General features: G+C 44.0%; 1 protein-coding gene across 1 annotated transcript; it reads right to left on the bottom strand.

Moving 5' to 3' along the window:
• Nucleotides 1-38: 38 nt before the first annotated feature.
• On the bottom strand, nt 39-16,977 carry GEMIN5 (gem nuclear organelle associated protein 5). Its single transcript, XM_058034963.1, has 28 exons — nt 16,803-16,977; nt 16,481-16,635; nt 15,885-16,066; nt 15,408-15,559; nt 15,066-15,194; nt 14,078-14,210; nt 13,540-13,699; nt 12,724-12,936; nt 11,954-12,039; nt 11,368-11,462; nt 10,622-10,758; nt 9,842-9,915; nt 9,268-9,449; nt 9,023-9,162; nt 8,436-8,607; nt 7,988-8,215; nt 7,387-7,500; nt 7,064-7,192; nt 6,669-6,764; nt 6,262-6,399; nt 5,777-5,924; nt 5,526-5,645; nt 4,440-4,650; nt 3,643-3,900; nt 2,877-3,039; nt 1,722-2,283; nt 1,199-1,295; nt 39-638 (listed from the first exon to the last, which is right to left on the bottom strand). Exons 1-28 carry the CDS (start codon nt 16,945-16,947, stop codon nt 483-485), a joined length of 4,575 nt encoding a protein of 1,524 aa, XP_057890946.1. The 5' UTR covers nt 16,948-16,977; the 3' UTR covers nt 39-482.
• Nucleotides 16,978-17,060: the final 83 nt, after the last annotated feature.

Below are 17,060 nucleotides of genomic sequence, written 5' to 3'. Positions count from 1 at the left end.
CCAGAGAACTTATTTCTATACATCAAATTAAATACCAATTCATGGTGGTAGAAGACTTTATTTAAAGGAGAGAAAATAAACTCAGAAAGCTTTTAAGAACAATACTGGCCTAAGGGTCAGTTTGCATACAGAAACCATTGATTTTCCTGAGGGCAGCTACTCTTCCTCCTCTGCTGAAAGACTACACAGCTGCTCAAAACTTTCTCTTGCATGTAAACAGCAAGAGCTTTCAATAGCATAGTGTCCAACCAATAAAAAAAAGCTATACAAAAATCAGTTATAACAGTTCACTACTGCTTTTCAGTTTTCTAACAGTCTCCTTAAATAAGTATCAGTGGATGAGCACAAGTGGATGTGTATAAACCTGACATTTTGTATCAGTAACAGCCACAGCCATCAAAAGAAGCCTTCACTTGAAGAAAGAGCAGCCTTAGTGTTCAGTAGCAGGAGGCAGCTCAAGGGAGGCACTTTGGTCCCCACTGTCATGTCAAGAAGCTCCTGGCAGCCTTTTTGTAAACAGCAGCACCACCGTGGTTCCTCAGGAGAGCCAGAGCCTGTTCCTGCAGCTCGGGAGGACACTGGGATCCCAGGTGAAGGAGCACCAGGCAGCACTCCAGCACATCAGGGAAGGGGAAGACCTGCAAAAAAGGACCATGAGGTGATGTCTACAGTCTATATTACAGTGCTTCAACATCATCAGGCAGCTCTCTAAAGACAAGGCTTTGTAGCATTCTCAGAAGAGTCAGATGCATTTTCTCTTCACATTTATCCAGGTTTGCCCCCTCTTGCCCAATCACCATGGTTACATGTTTTTGAATGTGTTATGTGTACTTTCTACAGTTCTTTATCTATAAAAGTCATTTTATAGTTTAAATTTTTGATTTCATTGTTTATAATTTTTTTCATACATAAGTAGCAAAGGATTACTCTTAAAATGCATGGCATGATCCATACAGGATATCTCACTGAGTTCCCCCCCACAGTAGCTTTAGCTTTGCTTTCCAATTGCATGGGGAAAATTATACTTGAAAGAAAAGCACCAACACCACCCTGCTGCCATGTGTCAGTTCTCTCTCAGAACTGCCACAGGATCACAAGGGATGTCTCTGTTCCTTTCTCTATGAAAGGGGTTCTGTGATAAGGCTGCCCTTACAGAATGACTTTTTTCAGAACTGCAATGGCTCTTCTGAAAACTTACCTTTAAATTGTCTGGGAATTCAGCTAATTTCTGCTTTGCATTCAGAAGCTGCTTTGTGAGCTCAGGGAGTGTAACTGGTTGCTTTGCTTCATCTTTGCTGTCAAGAGAAGAGCAGGTGTCATGAGTAACTCTTTTGTTAGGTGACTGTGCAGCCTCCCTCCTGGACAAGGAGCACAGGAGAGAACTGGCTGAGTGGTTTATGCTCTACCTCATTCTTGCCAAACTCCCAAACCAATGTTCAACACAGAAAACTAGTAGATCATGCTCAGCCTTTTCATTATCCTCCCTTTTTCAACCTGTCCTGTTTATTCACTGTGACAACACCTCATGCATCACAAAACTCTTCAGCTGCACTGAGTTTATGCATGTGGTGGTTCAGCCCAGGGGAAATGCAAGATTTCTGAGCTCTATATTCAAGTGTTCCTGGAGATTAGAGGCAGTCTAGGCAAAACAAGGGATTTCCTGCACAAACACACAAAAAAGCAACACTCTTCAACACTCTCATTCCTGTGCTGAGTCTTACCAATTCATCTGGTTGCTGTCAGAGCATGGTTTGTCTGATTCAGTCTCTGAATTCTGTTCCAGGTTGCTTCCCTGGCTGTTGCCATTTGTGTTTTCCTGGAGATTGTTCCTCTGCTGCTGATGCTGGCGGATCATCTCTGCTAAAGTCTCCTGCACCTCAGCTATGTCCCTCTGGGTGTTCTGCAAGGCAGCCATCTCTTCTGAAAGGAGCACTTGGCAACCCTTCAGTGCTGACTGTCTGTCTGCCACACCAACTGAATCAGTTCTTGAGTCACTCTGTGTCTCACCCTTGGAAACTTCAGTTGTACTGCAGAGGTTTTCACCCATCTCAGCTGCAGTCTGAACCGTTTCCTCAGGGGTTGGGTCACCTGAAACACAGCTCTTCTCAAGAGCTGTCTGCTCACTGGGACCCAACACAGCCTTCTGCAGGCCAAGGGAGTCTTTGGGTGAGTTCCACCACAGGTTATAGAGCTGTCTGTAAGCCACAAAGCCCTCCAGACTCCTGCAGGCATCCATGCTCTGAGAATTTGTGCTGTCCAGTTTGTCTCTCAGGTCATCACAGCCTAATAATGAGAAAAGGATTACAAATAGTTCATGGAACTTTCCAAAGACAATGAGCAGATCTGGTAAATGAACCAGGAAACCCTGGAAACCTAAATCAGGGATTTACTCAGATGCTGGCAGAGCAGTGCACAAACTATGAAAATAAAAACATCTTTGGCATGTTATATGACACAATATTCTGTTCTAGCTAAACTGTTCTCATCAGCTACAGCAAACTTCCTTGGTCTCAAGCTGCAAAACACAAGAGTCACATAATCACAAGCCACAACATAAATGCACTGCATAACCTACAAAGAATAGAGAACAAGTTGGAGTATGTGTTGCTGTGAAATGCACACAGCATTCTAATGTGTCCCTCACAGAAAAGAACTCAGTTTCCTACATCACTCCCACCATGTGACACAGCGGAGCTTCCTCCCACAGTCAACAATTTTCACTGCCCAGTGGCCTTTGCACTAACCAAATTCCACAAGTTTCCACAGACATGTCTATGTCTTGCTGCTTCCAAACATTATTTTGGAACATTAATGGACACACTGTGCTGGCAGGAAAGACCCTGTCAGTGCCAGAAGAGACACAAGAAGAGACTCACCCTCAGGAAGGATGATACTGCAAATCTCCTGCATCAGAGTGAAATTCCCAGCATCCAAGCTGCGGCTCACAGCCCCAAGAATACTTTTCACTGCCTCATCCCACATACCCAAGTGACAGCTCAGGGCTGCAAGGGCCAGGTCATGGGAGATATGGAAAAGCACCTAGAGGAAGCACCAGAGAACACAGTTAATAGTTTTATTGCAAAGTGTGAGCTTATGACAACTGTGGGAGAGCCCAGACGCACACGACTTGACCAAAAGCAATTTTAGTGACAATGCAATTTACAGTCTCCTTCATGCAGGGGGCAGAGCATTTCTACATCACCTGGAGCTGTAAAATCAGACTTGTGTCTCAGCAAACAGATGAGAAGGGGGAGCAGTGACTCACTGTGGTCACAGAGAAGAGCTGCAGGAGCACCAGTCCATGGACAGACCTTGCAAAGTAATTTGCCAACAAGCAGCCCTTCCTCCCCTAACAGAATCACTGCTGAGACTACTCAGCTCTGTCCATCACTCCCATCCAGCACATCTCAGTGACCTCAGTGCTGATCCCAACACCCTGTGTTAGTTCTTACCCTGCACAGAAACAAACTGGTGGCTACACAAACTGTCCCAGCAGCTGATCATCTCTCTCCCAGACTAAACCCCCATCAGAAAGCAGACATCAGCTCCCTGGGAATGGCTGCTGCAACACCACAGAGTGGCTGGGTTTACTGCCCATCCCCAAGTAAGGATTTGTGCCTGCACAGATCAAATTCCATTTACCTGCTTTGGGTGTGTGTTGCTGGTTGAAGGAGGATGCTCAATCCTGCCAAGCTGCTCTTGTGCACAGGTGGCTTTTTCAGTGGTGTCCATGCCCAGCACATTCTGCCACACTTGTGTCACCATGTCCAAAAATGGGGCCTCTCTGTTCAGCTCCCAGCTGTGGTAACAGGGGGGCACAGGGCTCTTTTTCTCACAGGGATTCCTCTCACTGAGGCAGCTGCAGAGCAGCTCATTCAGGCAGAAAACCAGTCTCTGTCCCTTTAACAAGGAGGGAAAAAAAAAGCACTGAGCTGTTGCAACCATACAAACAATCCCTTGCTGACCACAGCAGGTAGAGTGACTTCAGAACATCAAGCCTGGGAGCAGCTCCTTGGTGACAGAGCCCAAGGGAAGTCAGAAGGAAACCTCAGAGCAAGCCAAGGCAGCCACCTGCTTTTCAGTCCACAAAAACATTTCAAATCTAAGCATCCAGCAGCTGGACTTAGAGTTGGCTCATTTGTTCCTTTAATATAAATAGCAAATACTTAATTTCTTTCTTTTCATGATCAGTATTGCACTTCAAAGAATCCCACTTTTCTCTACAACCTCCCATATAACAACAAGCACAGAGTCTACATGCCTCCTCACCATGACCATTCCATAGGGTCATTCCAATATACTCCCAGAAAAATATTTTGAAGCAAAACCAGCCCAAAGGACCAACTGAGGACTATGAAGAAATGAGAACTGGGGCCAAGTTGTGTTAATCTGTAGAGAGACAACACTGAAGAAGGTGGAAAGGAAAGGACCAGACTCACAAATAAAGTTTTGTGCTGCTGAAGGACTTCCTGAGCTCCCACCCAGTTCCTGGATAACAGAAGGTCTTGGGCACATCTCAAAGATAAAGTTGCTGACAACTCCTCCTCCCCAGATATCAGAGCAAGCTCAGCAGCAGTTTTAAGAGATGCCACATCTCCCTTTTTTGACAACACTTTAACTGCATCATAGGGTGAGGAAGCTCCCAAATAACTGAAAAAGATAAAAGCAAAACAAGCTGATTGGTACTAAAATAGCTTTAAAATTGTATTGTAACACAGTAGCATAAATACACAAATGAAGATGACCCTGGATTTTCCACAGGTTCTCAGAGCTCTCATCACTTTTTCTTATCCAAGTTTACTACAGACATATGGTGAACTATCTGATGCAAAGCCACAAAAGGGAAGTCACACAGCCTTAAATTCAGGACTGAAATCCCTGATGGTCTGCATGCCACACATGGCTTGGATGAGCAATAAAACTAAACAGATTCAGGAGACAAAGGTTATATACAGCTGTTTGTCCCTACTGCATTTCTCTGGGTTTCATTCAAATCCTTTCACAAGAGAGATACCCACAAAAATGCCAGAACTGAAATCAGCATCAAGCAGAGGACACTGCTCCAGCCAAAATATTTCAAGGGGTATTAGTAATTTTGGTAATCACAGAGTTAAAACACTCCAGCTGGAGCAGGATACCCCAATGACCAGGATATTAGCTAAGGCTTCAAGAAACTCAAGATGAACTGCTGCACTGCATGTTTCCAGTGGAAAAGTTGGAAATCTCACACAGCCTTTTTGTAGACAACCTAATATTAGCCTTGCTAGATTATTTTTCAAAAACTTCCAGTAATGTCTGTGGAAAGAGATGGCTCTATTATAACATGGCATTTGGGCTTTCTGCTCTGAACTGCTCTCTGGAGCTTCTCTTCCCACCTACATTAGAGGAAATTTTGTGAGATCAGACTCAGAAAGCACCTCAGACAACCAGACCAGGTAACAGATTTCAACTGATACAAAACCAAGAACCTTCTTTGTTTGAGGCATGGAACCAATTCTGTCTTTCTTCTCCCCAGCAGCACTCACCATTTGGCAGCCATGGAATAATGGCCATCTTTCTCCAGCAGAGCTGCCCAGCTGGTGTAGAGCTCCTTCAGAACTGGATCTTCTGGTCTCAGCCTGGCCTTGGCCATTACAATTGCTTCCCTAATGCACACAAGGGAAACCAGACAGAAAAGTTAATCTGTGTGCAAAGAGTGAACCAAAATGCTCAATCTACCCCACAAAAAAAAAAAAAAAAAACCAAGATAAAGTGCTAAACATAAGTATACAGCAACCTGTAAAAATTGTTCACTTTCAGGAGCTCAATAGCCTCATAGACTTTGTGGATGGACAGGAGATGGGAGGCAGCCTTCACATACTGCTCCTGAAAACACAGCTGCTTGGCAAAGGCTTCCACTGTCCACACCCAGGCCTGGTATCCAACTGCAAAAGAGAAGGCAACACCATTGGAGGCAGTTTCATGACTGGAAGAATTCCTGGGTGATACCATCACTGGTTTCTCCAATCTGTACCTCTCTGCCCCAGGTTAGTTTTTATTTCTTGACCACCCTAACACAAGTCAATGAAGCAGGGCAAAACTAAGGCTTGAACATTCACTGCCAGTACAGTAACTTAAAAGCACATTTAAACCAGCAGCAAGCTGTAAGGACTGCTAATCATATCACAAAGAACTAATTCTGAGTTTCTGTCCAGAACCACCAGAATGAGGGGACCTTGGCAGCCAATGCCAGCAGTTCATGTGGTGCTAGAGCAAACCTACCCATGGGTGCCATGGCTACCAGCTGGTCTGTGAGCTGCCCCCTCTCAGCAGCTGCCTGCAGCACACCCTTCATGTCTCCTTTCCACAGCATGAGCTGCTGGAAGAGCTCTGCATGCCCATTCTCCAAGTGGTGCTTTCCTGTTGGAAGCAAACACATTTCCCATCAGCATCGTTTGTCACAGTAAAATAGCTTGGCAAAAGGGAAATAATTCAAAGTCAAGATAAGGCAGGTTTACATCTGAAAGATGTAAACATTATCTGGGAAAAAGATGTATATTCTTCTCACACAGAGCTTCATTCTTAATCCTAGACTGTAATCCAAAGTAAAGAAAACTAAAGCATTTCCCCCAATTTGTTTCCTACTTGAATATAACAGTTACAGGGCACATATTCTTTATGCCACTTACCTTCCATATCAATCATCTTGTGCAGAGAATCCCTGTCGGTGAACAGCCCCAAGTGGATGCAATCCTTGAGGTCAGGGGACACATCTTCATTATTATCTAAACCAGATAAAAAGAATGACTATTTAGGATTTAACACAAAGCTGGGAACAGGAATGTGCCAAGTCACTGTAGCACTCAAGTGCTGGCAAATAATTCTGTCTTCTACTTTCTTTCCTGTGCAGCAGATTTAATAATTTGCTGGTCAACACTCAGATCTAAGTTTGATATCACACCAAGTCACTCTCTTTGATAAAGGTGAGGATTTAAAAAAAAAGTGCTGTGGTTGAAATTAAGTCCCTGAACACTTGATTTTGAGAGCACCTACCCTTTAAGTATTTAGAATTTCATACTGGTACCTTTAGTTTTCAGGCATGCAGCCAGCCTCAAGCAGTCCTGATGCAATTCTTCTTTTGATCTGTGATCCATTAATGTGCTGAAGGGCAGAATAGAACGAGGCTTCCTCTTCTTCAGAGAGGCATCAGGAGCTGAAAAATCAGACAATTTTAGTCACTGCTGCTGCATTTACAGCAGAACCCCTCAAATTATTCCAAAAGCACCCTTTTCTTTCTCTGACAATAATTTGGTGTCACATTAGGAAGGGAAGCTGCAGTCAAACAAGTCTAGAATGGGGAACTCTGCCTTGGTACAGGACTGTTATAAATCCCTGAAACATACTAACTTGGTTTCTCTTTAGGTAGATCCTTTTTCACAGGAGCAGCTTTCTGGGTCACAGAAGGCTTTGGCAAGCTGAGTGCAGAATAATCACACGCAGATGAAGATGTATCCCTGGACACTGTGATTTAAAAAAAAAAGGAAAAGCAATGAATGGAAATGCACACAGAATAATTCACATATTCACATTCTGTTACGTTAATTTTGAAATAGACAGAAACCAAGCTTTGCTTTGCCACAGAATTTAACAGCTTTTTAGGGAAAGCAAATATCAAGAAAACAGACAATTGTCAGAAGGCTAAATGAGATGTCAAGAGACACCAAAGATCCATCAGTATTATAACATTTATTGATGGTGATCAAAAATGACATTGTTTCAAGCCAAACACAGTAACTCTGTCCATGAAGGCAGAATCTTGTTATCTAATGACAGTTAAGTCCCAGACTGGTCTAGAAAATTATCAAAGGCATTCTAGAGCCTTTTTGCTTCAAGTGGACAATTTCAATAAAACCAAACAATGAGAAAATCTGCATGAAAATTAAACTTGGTGATGCTCTGAGGGCTGAACAGTCTGGGAAACATTGAACTAAGAGGATTTGATTATTACCAGTCACAGAGACTTTATCAGCCAACTCTGCCTCCTGGGCTTCTTTTTCTCCTTCGTGGTCTGACACTCCATTTTCCTCCAGCAGCATTTCCTTCATGCTCTCATCTCCATTCATGGCATCATTTGCATCCTGCTTGCCTGGACTCTTGCCTACAGGCTTTTTCTTCTTCTTGGCTTTGACTTTTGGCTGTATACTTCTTTTCTTCTCTAATTCTATACTCTTTTTGCCTAGGTGCAAAAGGTGCAAAATTAAAAAGTGCAAAATATAGTGTATTAACTGCCCATATCTCAGGATCAACATTGAGTTTCCAAATAAGATTACTCAATTTAAACCGAGATACAGTTTATTCCTGAAGAGGAAGAGGCAGATTTGGAATTCAACATGACAACTCCCAATTCTCAGCTCCAACATCACCTCAGGGAAGATCTTCTATTTGAATACACTCACCCTGAGGAGGCCTTGTGTGCTCCTGCTTGGAGATGTGCCATTTGTGAACAGAGAAATCATCTGCCCCTGTATAAACACAGTCTGGCTCCACTGGGGACCACTGCACACTCAGCAGGCGGCCCTGGTGCCCTCGGTAGTTGCAGAGTGGCTCCTCCTTCATCACATCCCACACCTGGGCAACAAGAAAGAAATGCAATTGCTCAAAGTCACTTCTGCACCTGATACTCTGATTTTCTCATGATTTGCACAGGTAGGAGCTTGTCTTTTGGGATTTTGCAGGGGTATTTCAAACATCAACATGCACACAGAGAAAATGCATGGCTTCCTTTGTTTGCATTGATATAGCTGCCCAATATCTTTCTTTTCTAAGGATCCAAAAATGGTAATATGAAAACCTTAATGATAGCACTTACAAATCAATTCACAAATCACAACATAATCTGCATATCAGGTATCCAGAACCAGATGGTTAGCAAAGGTAAACTTGCAGTACTTCAATAGTTTATCTCACAAAAACAAGTTTTGCTCTTTGATCAGCTGTGGAATGGACGGTTTGAAATACAATTCTGAGGTGCTTTGGACAATACCTGTGCAGTGCCATCATAGCAAGCAGACACCAATCTTCCCTGGTGGTGGGGACTCCAAGAAAGACTTGTGATTTTAGCTGTGTGCCCAGCCAGAGTTCGAAAAGGCTCCGTTATTGTCAAAGGATTTTCTGAAGAGTTCTCTGAAAGGAAAAAGAAAAATTATTGAGGACAGACAGAAAGACAAAACAGAAATAAACAAAAAAAAAATGATGCCAAGATTTGGAATATAATCTGCAAACTGTTACCTACAACACTCTTCAGATTATGCACATAAATGGTGGCATTGATGGAGCCTGAAGCTATCAAATAACTCAGCTCTGGCTGGGTCCCGTGCTCGTGGTGCCAACGGATGGCATTGATCAGTTTGTGGTGCTGCTGGATTGTGCAGAGCAACTTCAAATTTGGTGCCTGAAATATTTCAATTGAGCTGAAATGTAAGAACAACAGTGTAAGAATTTCAGTAGTTGGTGAAATGGGAACTTTTTTGTTATCTTGCATGAGCAGGATTGGAGCATGTGAAATAAAGTAACTGAGTTTGTGCTTTCTGGAACTAACTCAAACCCTGGTTTCATTGATCAGCAAAAGTGCATTTCAACCATGAGTGGATCCTTGAAATAGAATTTAATGTGATAATGAGGATCCTCCATGCCAAGAGCAGCTACAACAAATAACAGCAGGGAATTCTATATTATCATAATTCAAACACATCAGCAGTGAAAGAACAGAGACAAACCAGGGCAACAAAAAATACTTTTGCTTCATCACAGTGACTGAAGTCAAGATCAGCAGACACCACCTGAACCCACAAGTGGGACCTACCCATCCTCATTGCCAAGAGCCAGGAGTTTGCCATCTGGTTTCCAGCTGACCTCTGTCCGTGCAGGCAGCTTGTGCTGCAGAAAGAAGACACAATTATTGCCAAAATCTCTTAAATCTCTCTCACATACATTCCACAGAGCAAAGCTGGCAACTGGACAGAGCTGCAATTAGTCTGCAAAATGAAAAGTCATAACAGTATCCATTGCTTTTGTAGCAGTGGCATAAATCTGAGCAATTAAGACTGAAATTACTGATGCAAGAACCAATGATTGGTTTTTATTGTTGTTTAGTTCTGAGAAATATTTTGAAGTTTTGTCTGGATTCCAGTAGGACATGGAAGTTTCATATCCTTACACTCCTTGGAAAGGACTAGACACTGCAAGCAAATTCTTTCACACTTCAAAAGAAACCAAAGTTTACATTTCACTATCCCTATTCATTTGAATTCAGATAAAAGCTACATACAATTTACAACTCAGATACCTAAATATGATCATTTCAAATCACAGTGTAAAAAATGAAGCAACTGATGCCAGAAAAAAGATGTGCCATGTTGACACCAGGAGAAAAAAAATACTAACCACTCTCTTCAGACATAAATATATAAACTCTACATAGTTTGAGTCAGTGTCACTGAAGTTCATCCCTGGAGACTGAAGGGTTCAAGTTTTTTGTTACAGATACATCAAAAAGGCAAAATCAGAAACTTAGAATTACAAGGCCATGAAAACTCTGGTGTGATTATTATGAATCCATAAAACCCCTCAAATTCATACTCACTTTGATTGAATTGGTGTCTCTGATGACTTTGTTGATGTCATTTGCTTCTCCATTAAGTTTCCAGGGATTGTGTTGAAAAACAATTCCTTCTCCAGCACAACTATATAAAGTTACAGAAGGCTGTTCACTTTCTTCTCCTATCCAACAGAGAAAGAGCTAATTACACTCTGTTCTTCTTCACAGAACTAATCTCTCCCACTATAAATCAAAGCATTAATTCAAAAAGCAATATACATCCTTCAATTGCCTGTGGTCCAGCAGCAGGAAATTCTCACAGTACAACCCTCTAAAAGGAGTTCTCATTTCTACCAACAGATCCTTCATAGCACCAAAACCAATAAAATTCCCTTTAAATTTTGATCCCTAAAAGAAAAAAAAATCCAAGTTGTGTAAGAAGGGCTAAAGTTCAAATGGCAGAAACTCTGGAACCTGTATTTGGTTTGATGCAATTGCTGCACGAAGCCTGTGAAGCTCCTGGCCTGGAACAGCCTGAAGCCAACCCAGAGGTGTGGGGCACTACTCAAAACTATTTGCTGAAGGTACCAGAATTTACAAACTGCCAGAATTTCTAGCCTTGCTGTTAAAACTGTTAAAAGTCCTCAAACAGAACACATTCTTAGCTGTTCCAAAGGATTGACTCCAAGCAAATGGGCTCCTCTCCTAGGAAGGGAGGGAATAGCAGCTTCCTGGCATCTGGGTGCTCTGCATGGACATTCTGCTTTGTCACAAGGTGCTGGAAGACTCACCAGAAATCAGAGGAGGAGTGGGAGGACCCCAGGCTAATGTGTACACTGTCTTCTTGTGGTAGGTGCTGGAGATCTGAGGTGGCTTGTTCTTAGCACTGGGCAGGGAGATAAGGAAGAAGGGGCAGTCAGATTTCAGCAAATGGAAATTAAAAGATAAAATCAAAGCAACATACTTGAGACACCAGGTGTTCTAAAAGCCATGGCTTAACCATGTTTCTTTAACATCTGCTCTAGGACACTACTAAAATTGTAACATAATTCTCCTGGTGACCTTCCCCTCCCTGCTGCTTCTCCTTCCCTGCAAACGCCTTTCTGGGTAAAGTCTTCCTGTAATTGATGTCTTCCCACAGGTGATCTCTGGTCATGCCATTTTAAGTTTACCTTAAAGCAAGTTCACCTTAGAAGCTCACAGACATGATGCAAATGAAAAATGTACTGAAAATCCACCTGTTTGACTAATTTGAATTTAATCTCACTCATCTAACAGCAAAGGCATCCCTCAGGAAAGATCACACCAGTCCTGAGTGGTAACACACCAGGAGATCTGACACTAATGAATTTGAAATAATGAATAATACTTTTTCACCTGCTGGACAAGGTGTCAAATATGCCAACTTTTCCATCATCTGTTCCAAAAGCCAAGGAGCCTTCCTTAGTTGGATGCCAGGATAACTGCGAGCAAAATATAAAGAGACACAAGATGTGTAAGTTATAAACACTTTATTGCTAAATAATAAACAAAAGGAAAATGCTGAAACTGATGAACAAGGACCTTATACACACCCTTCCAACCACAGCCATTTGATTTGACCACTCTGCTTTGAGTATCAAAGGTTTTCCCCCTTCCAGTTATGATGGGATAAGATGCAAGGGAGTAAAAGAATTAAAATCCTACTTGATACCTACATTACAAAACAGAAATAGCTGCCAGCTATTTTGCCAGGCAGTAGCTTTTGACCAACCAGTGGTTAAACCCCAACTGAAGACACCTATGTTGGTTGTATTGGCTTTTTGTATCTGTCAAACTTCCTAGCAGAACAAGGGCAACCATGGGTGAAAGCAAGAAAGGAGGATAAAGGTGAAAAAGTATCATAACAGCCATCTGGACTTCAGCTTATTTCCACTAGATGTAAATGCAAGCTTCTAAGATTGTAAATAGATCTAAAAACTTGCTGCCAGATTCTAAAATGTTTTGTGCACAGAAAGAATTGAGTATAAAATGAACAACATGGCTTTAGCTTATTTGTCCCTTATATGTCCCTTATAGATGGGACAAACCTTCAGAGTGAAAAACATACTTGGAAAAAACGGAGTGAAAAGCATAAGAGGGGGGGAAAAAAGGAATCCAACACTTACTGCTGTAACCTTGGACTTTATGCTTTGCCAGAAGGTTTTAACATCATAGGTGTTGGTGATGGACAGAGTATTCCAGACTCGGATCATGCTGTCCCCGACCCCGATGGCCAGGCAGCCCGAGTCCACGGGGGAGAAGGCAAGGCTGTAGACAAACCCCCCAAGGGAGGGCATGGTCCAGCTGCAATCCAGAGTGGACAGATCCCAGCATTTCACCTGAAGAATATTAGAGGGACAAGGAACGGTTAAATACAGAGTGATTCACAGGACAAGGAAAAACAGAGCAGAAGAGAAATAAAGAATCAAAGGGTCAAATGCAAGGCTTGGCAGGATGTGATCTGCACCCATGGCTCCCATGTCACAGACAGGGCTGCAGTAGCTGCAAGACTGGAATGGACATAATGAATATATTTTACTAAGTTTCTCTCCAAGTTTCAATATAGGAGACACTCTGCTGCCTGTAAAAGACCAAAGACTAAAATAAGACCTATAAAAAATAGATGCATTAGTTTCTACAATTAAATTATTTTAAGAAGGAAAACCAGGCTTTTTAAAAGTGATATACAGAGGAAAACAACTTTCATTAAATGCTTACTATTCAAGTCTAGAATGTAATAAGCATTCACTCCACCATGGTAAGAGACTGAGCTTATAAACTAAGAGAAACAAACACAACCTATGCTCACGACAAATGGTAGAAAACTATCTTATAAGATGAACCCATTTCAAGAGAAATACCGTGGCCCTAGAAGGGTTAGTCTCACTCAGTCAAACTGCATTGTAGAAGCATTCCTATGCTAATTTTTAAATGGTTCTTACATCTCTGTCCATTGAAATGGAAAAAAGGAGCTCTCTGTCTTGGTGCTTCACAGAGCTGAGATTGAACACAATTCGGGAGTGGTTCTGTCCTTCTGAAGATCCCAGAAGAGTCCACTTGCGTTTGCCAGGCTGGGTCAAATTCCAAAGGAGCAGTTCTCCTCTGCAAAATTGAAATGTATTTAAATTCTTCACTTCACAAGAACAACACAGGCCCTATAAAGACTATGTGACAAATATACAGAAGTAATAGATTCTGCAGACATCTGTGAAAATCCACACACCCCAACTCCACCTGAAAACTGCCATTTTGTCCCAGTAGATGGGCAAAACCACAATTAGTGCTATTATCAGTCAATATTCAGACTGTTGGACAAATTATGGGACAAGCAGTCACTTTCTCCATGTCTGAACTCTAACTCTTGGCCTGTTTTCTCCTGTAACACTGGACAGGAGGGAAGAAGGGGGGGGGTCTTTTCTACGCAGCATTTCTTCAGCAGGAACAAGTGGCTCTGCAGCTGCTGCTGGGTGTCCCACTCACCCAAAGGCACTGGACAGGAGGTCTGAGGGGTGGCCAACAGGCCAGTGCACCGTCAGCCAGATGCGCTCCTTGACCGCCGGGTCCACGGCCCCTCCTCTCCTCTTGGTGGGTGGCAGCTTCAGAGTCATCACACCTGCAGGACCAGGAGCCATCACTGCATCTCACACATGCAAATTCTCAGTGTCTTAGGGTGGAAATGCAAGAATTGTGCACTCATGCATCAAATGCACTCATGTGGCTGAGCGTGCATTCTATCACCATCTGTTAGAGGTGGGGCAGTTATCCTCTGTTAACTGGGCAGTTTTCCTTATCTCTTCCACAACCAATCCTCCCTCTGGAAAATATCTTCTGTTCATGGGCCACTGAGTGTGCCTGCATGGCTGATAAAATTCCATCATCCCACTGGGAGATGCTCTGTCCAGAGAGAGGAGTCAAGCACTCCTACCTGGACACAATCTGAGGTTTGGAACACCACAGCCTGCCTTTCCCACTGGATTCCCAGAGGAAGTTCAGGCCCATCTCCACCACCACTGGACCTTCAGAACAAAAGTCCCCCCTTGTACAGGATCACTGCTCCAAAAGAACCACACCTGTCACTGCGAGGGGGCTGCAGCCACCATTTAATGGGACTGCTGCCACCAACCTGACCCACAGGGTGTCAGGTCATGTTCTGACCCTGGCAGTGTTGTTTGGTATTACTGCATTTTAATTTTTTTCCTAGTAAAGAACTGTTATTCCTACTCCCATATCTTTGCCTGAGAGCCCCTTAATTTCAAAATTATAATAATTCAGAGGGAGGGGCTTTGCATTTTCTGTTTCAAGGGAGGCTCCTGCCTTCCTTAGAGGACACCTGTCTTTTCAAACCAAGACAAACAGAGGAGTCCTGTGAATCTGCAGCTTCAATTACATTCCCCATGCTTTCAGCACAAAAGGCAATTTGCAGTTCAGGAGTTATTCCACACCTTGTTATTGTTTATCTCTTACTTACTCCTGCCTCTGGTGCAGCTCCATATTCGAATGGTTTGATCCTTGCTTCCAGAGGCCAGGTAACAACCTTTCTTTGTGGCTGTGTCCTGTGTCACCTCCCCATTTGGAACCTTGCTTTCTTCTGAAGGAGCTGCTGAACACCATTGAAGTCATGTTATTAGGCTTTAAAAATCAAAGCTTCATAAAAAATGGGCAGAAAATTATATTGATTTGTATCAGATCAGATTTTGTTGAATTTATCACTTGGTTAGCTAATTACAAACCTTCTGTAAAAAATTTAGTGTAGAAGGACATTTACATGAACTAAAAATTACTCCACAAGTTGTTAATCATGTTCACCTACCCTGGAGCTCATCCTGCCAAGCAGGTAACCTTTCCTCCCCAGGCACAGGGCACCAGGCCAGGCCATGGATTTCATCCTCGTGGCCTCTCAGCCGGTGCACGACTTCTCTCTTCCTGCTGATATCAATTATCACCACCATGCCATCCTTGTAGCTGAAAGCAGAGATTTAAATTAATGAAGGGACTCTTGGATGCTTGTGGAGTAATATCCAAGGTGATTTACAAGCTCTTTCCAGCGTCACTACCACCTTACTACAGAGAAGCCAGGTTGGACCATATGCTTTTACAGATTTCTCTGCTTTTGTTTATCAAATCTAAATGTTATTTCTAATTTGTTTTACTCCAAAACTAGAAGAACAGCCACCAAGATCTCTTAGAACTTATGTTTCAACCATGTAGCAAAACCTCATAATTAAATTCTTGCAGAAGAAGAAAACAAAACATAAGGAAAACAAACCATTAAATAATGAGCATTTACCCAATGGCCACCAGGTTTTCATGATGAGGAGAACAGGAGAGGCAGAACACCGTCCTTGGCTCTGGGAAGAACTGCTGGCTGTCGTTTCTGTTGTGCCAGTAACAAACAATGACACCTTTCTCATCACCAGTCACAATAAGATCTTTCACAAGAGGGGACCAGTGCAGTGCTGAGATGGCATTCTGAAGAAAGAGCATTGGAAAGGTTTAGAGCTGTTTTACTGCCACCTAAACACAGAGCAACAGCGGGAAATCATCTGAGAGTAGCACTGTGGTTTATCCCTGGGTGCCTCCATTCTTTCAGGCTTTAGAGGATGGATGGAGCTGCTGATGGGCACTCCCGAGCCGCAGTAACTTTTTAAATACACACTTAGTCTGTCCTGGGGGCATAGTAATTTGCTGAGATCATTTTAGGCGAGCTGGGTGAAGCAGCAGCTAATTACAGGGATGAACAGCGCTGCGGGCTGCGCACAAAGAGCGCCCCGGAGCGCCAAACAGGATTATTAACCTGTTTGAAACTCGCTTTTGGGCTGAGCAGCCTCGCCTGCTTTGTGTGTGAGCCCCGAAACACCCGCGAGTCCCCGTCCCGTGTCCCACCTGGTGCAGGCTGTACTCCAGCACCGGCGACAGGGTCCCGCTGTCCCAGATTTTGACGCTTCCATCGTCCGAGCTGCTGGCGCAGAGCCCGCCGTGCCCGGGGCAGTGGCAGAAGGCGAACCCGGAGATCCGGTCCGTGTGCCCGATCAGCTCCCCTGTCGCGACAGCGAGCGACCGTCACGGCCCCCCACAACCTGCCGAGCCCTCCCACGGCCGCCCGGAGCCCGCCGAGCCCCCCGCATCCCCTGCACGGTGCGGGGAACAGGGAAGGCTGTGCCGGTCCCTCCCCGCAGCCCCCGCACAGCGAAGGCAGCGCCGGTACCGTAAAACGTGGGCGCGGCGGCGGCGACATCCAGCAGGCAGATGCGGTGCCTCGCCGCGAAGCCGAAGAGGCGGCCGTCGCTGCTGACATCGCTGCAGCGGCTGCTGTACCAGTTGGGGGAGGCGGGCAGCGCCCGCACGCCCATCCCGGTTCCTGTCCCTGTTCCCGTTCCTGTCCCTGTTCCCGTTCCCGTCGCCGCCATCGCCCCGGGTCCCCCCGCGCCGCCCCACGTGCTCCGGGCGTTGCCGCCGAGCGCCG

Source organism: Melospiza georgiana, chromosome 15 (genome assembly GCF_028018845.1).
Source record: "Melospiza georgiana isolate bMelGeo1 chromosome 15, bMelGeo1.pri, whole genome shotgun sequence".
In the NCBI taxonomy this organism is placed as follows: Eukaryota; Metazoa; Chordata; class Aves; order Passeriformes; family Passerellidae; genus Melospiza; species Melospiza georgiana.
The sequence above is the reverse complement of the archived record's forward strand: the minus strand, read 5'-3'. Positions and strand labels throughout refer to the sequence as shown.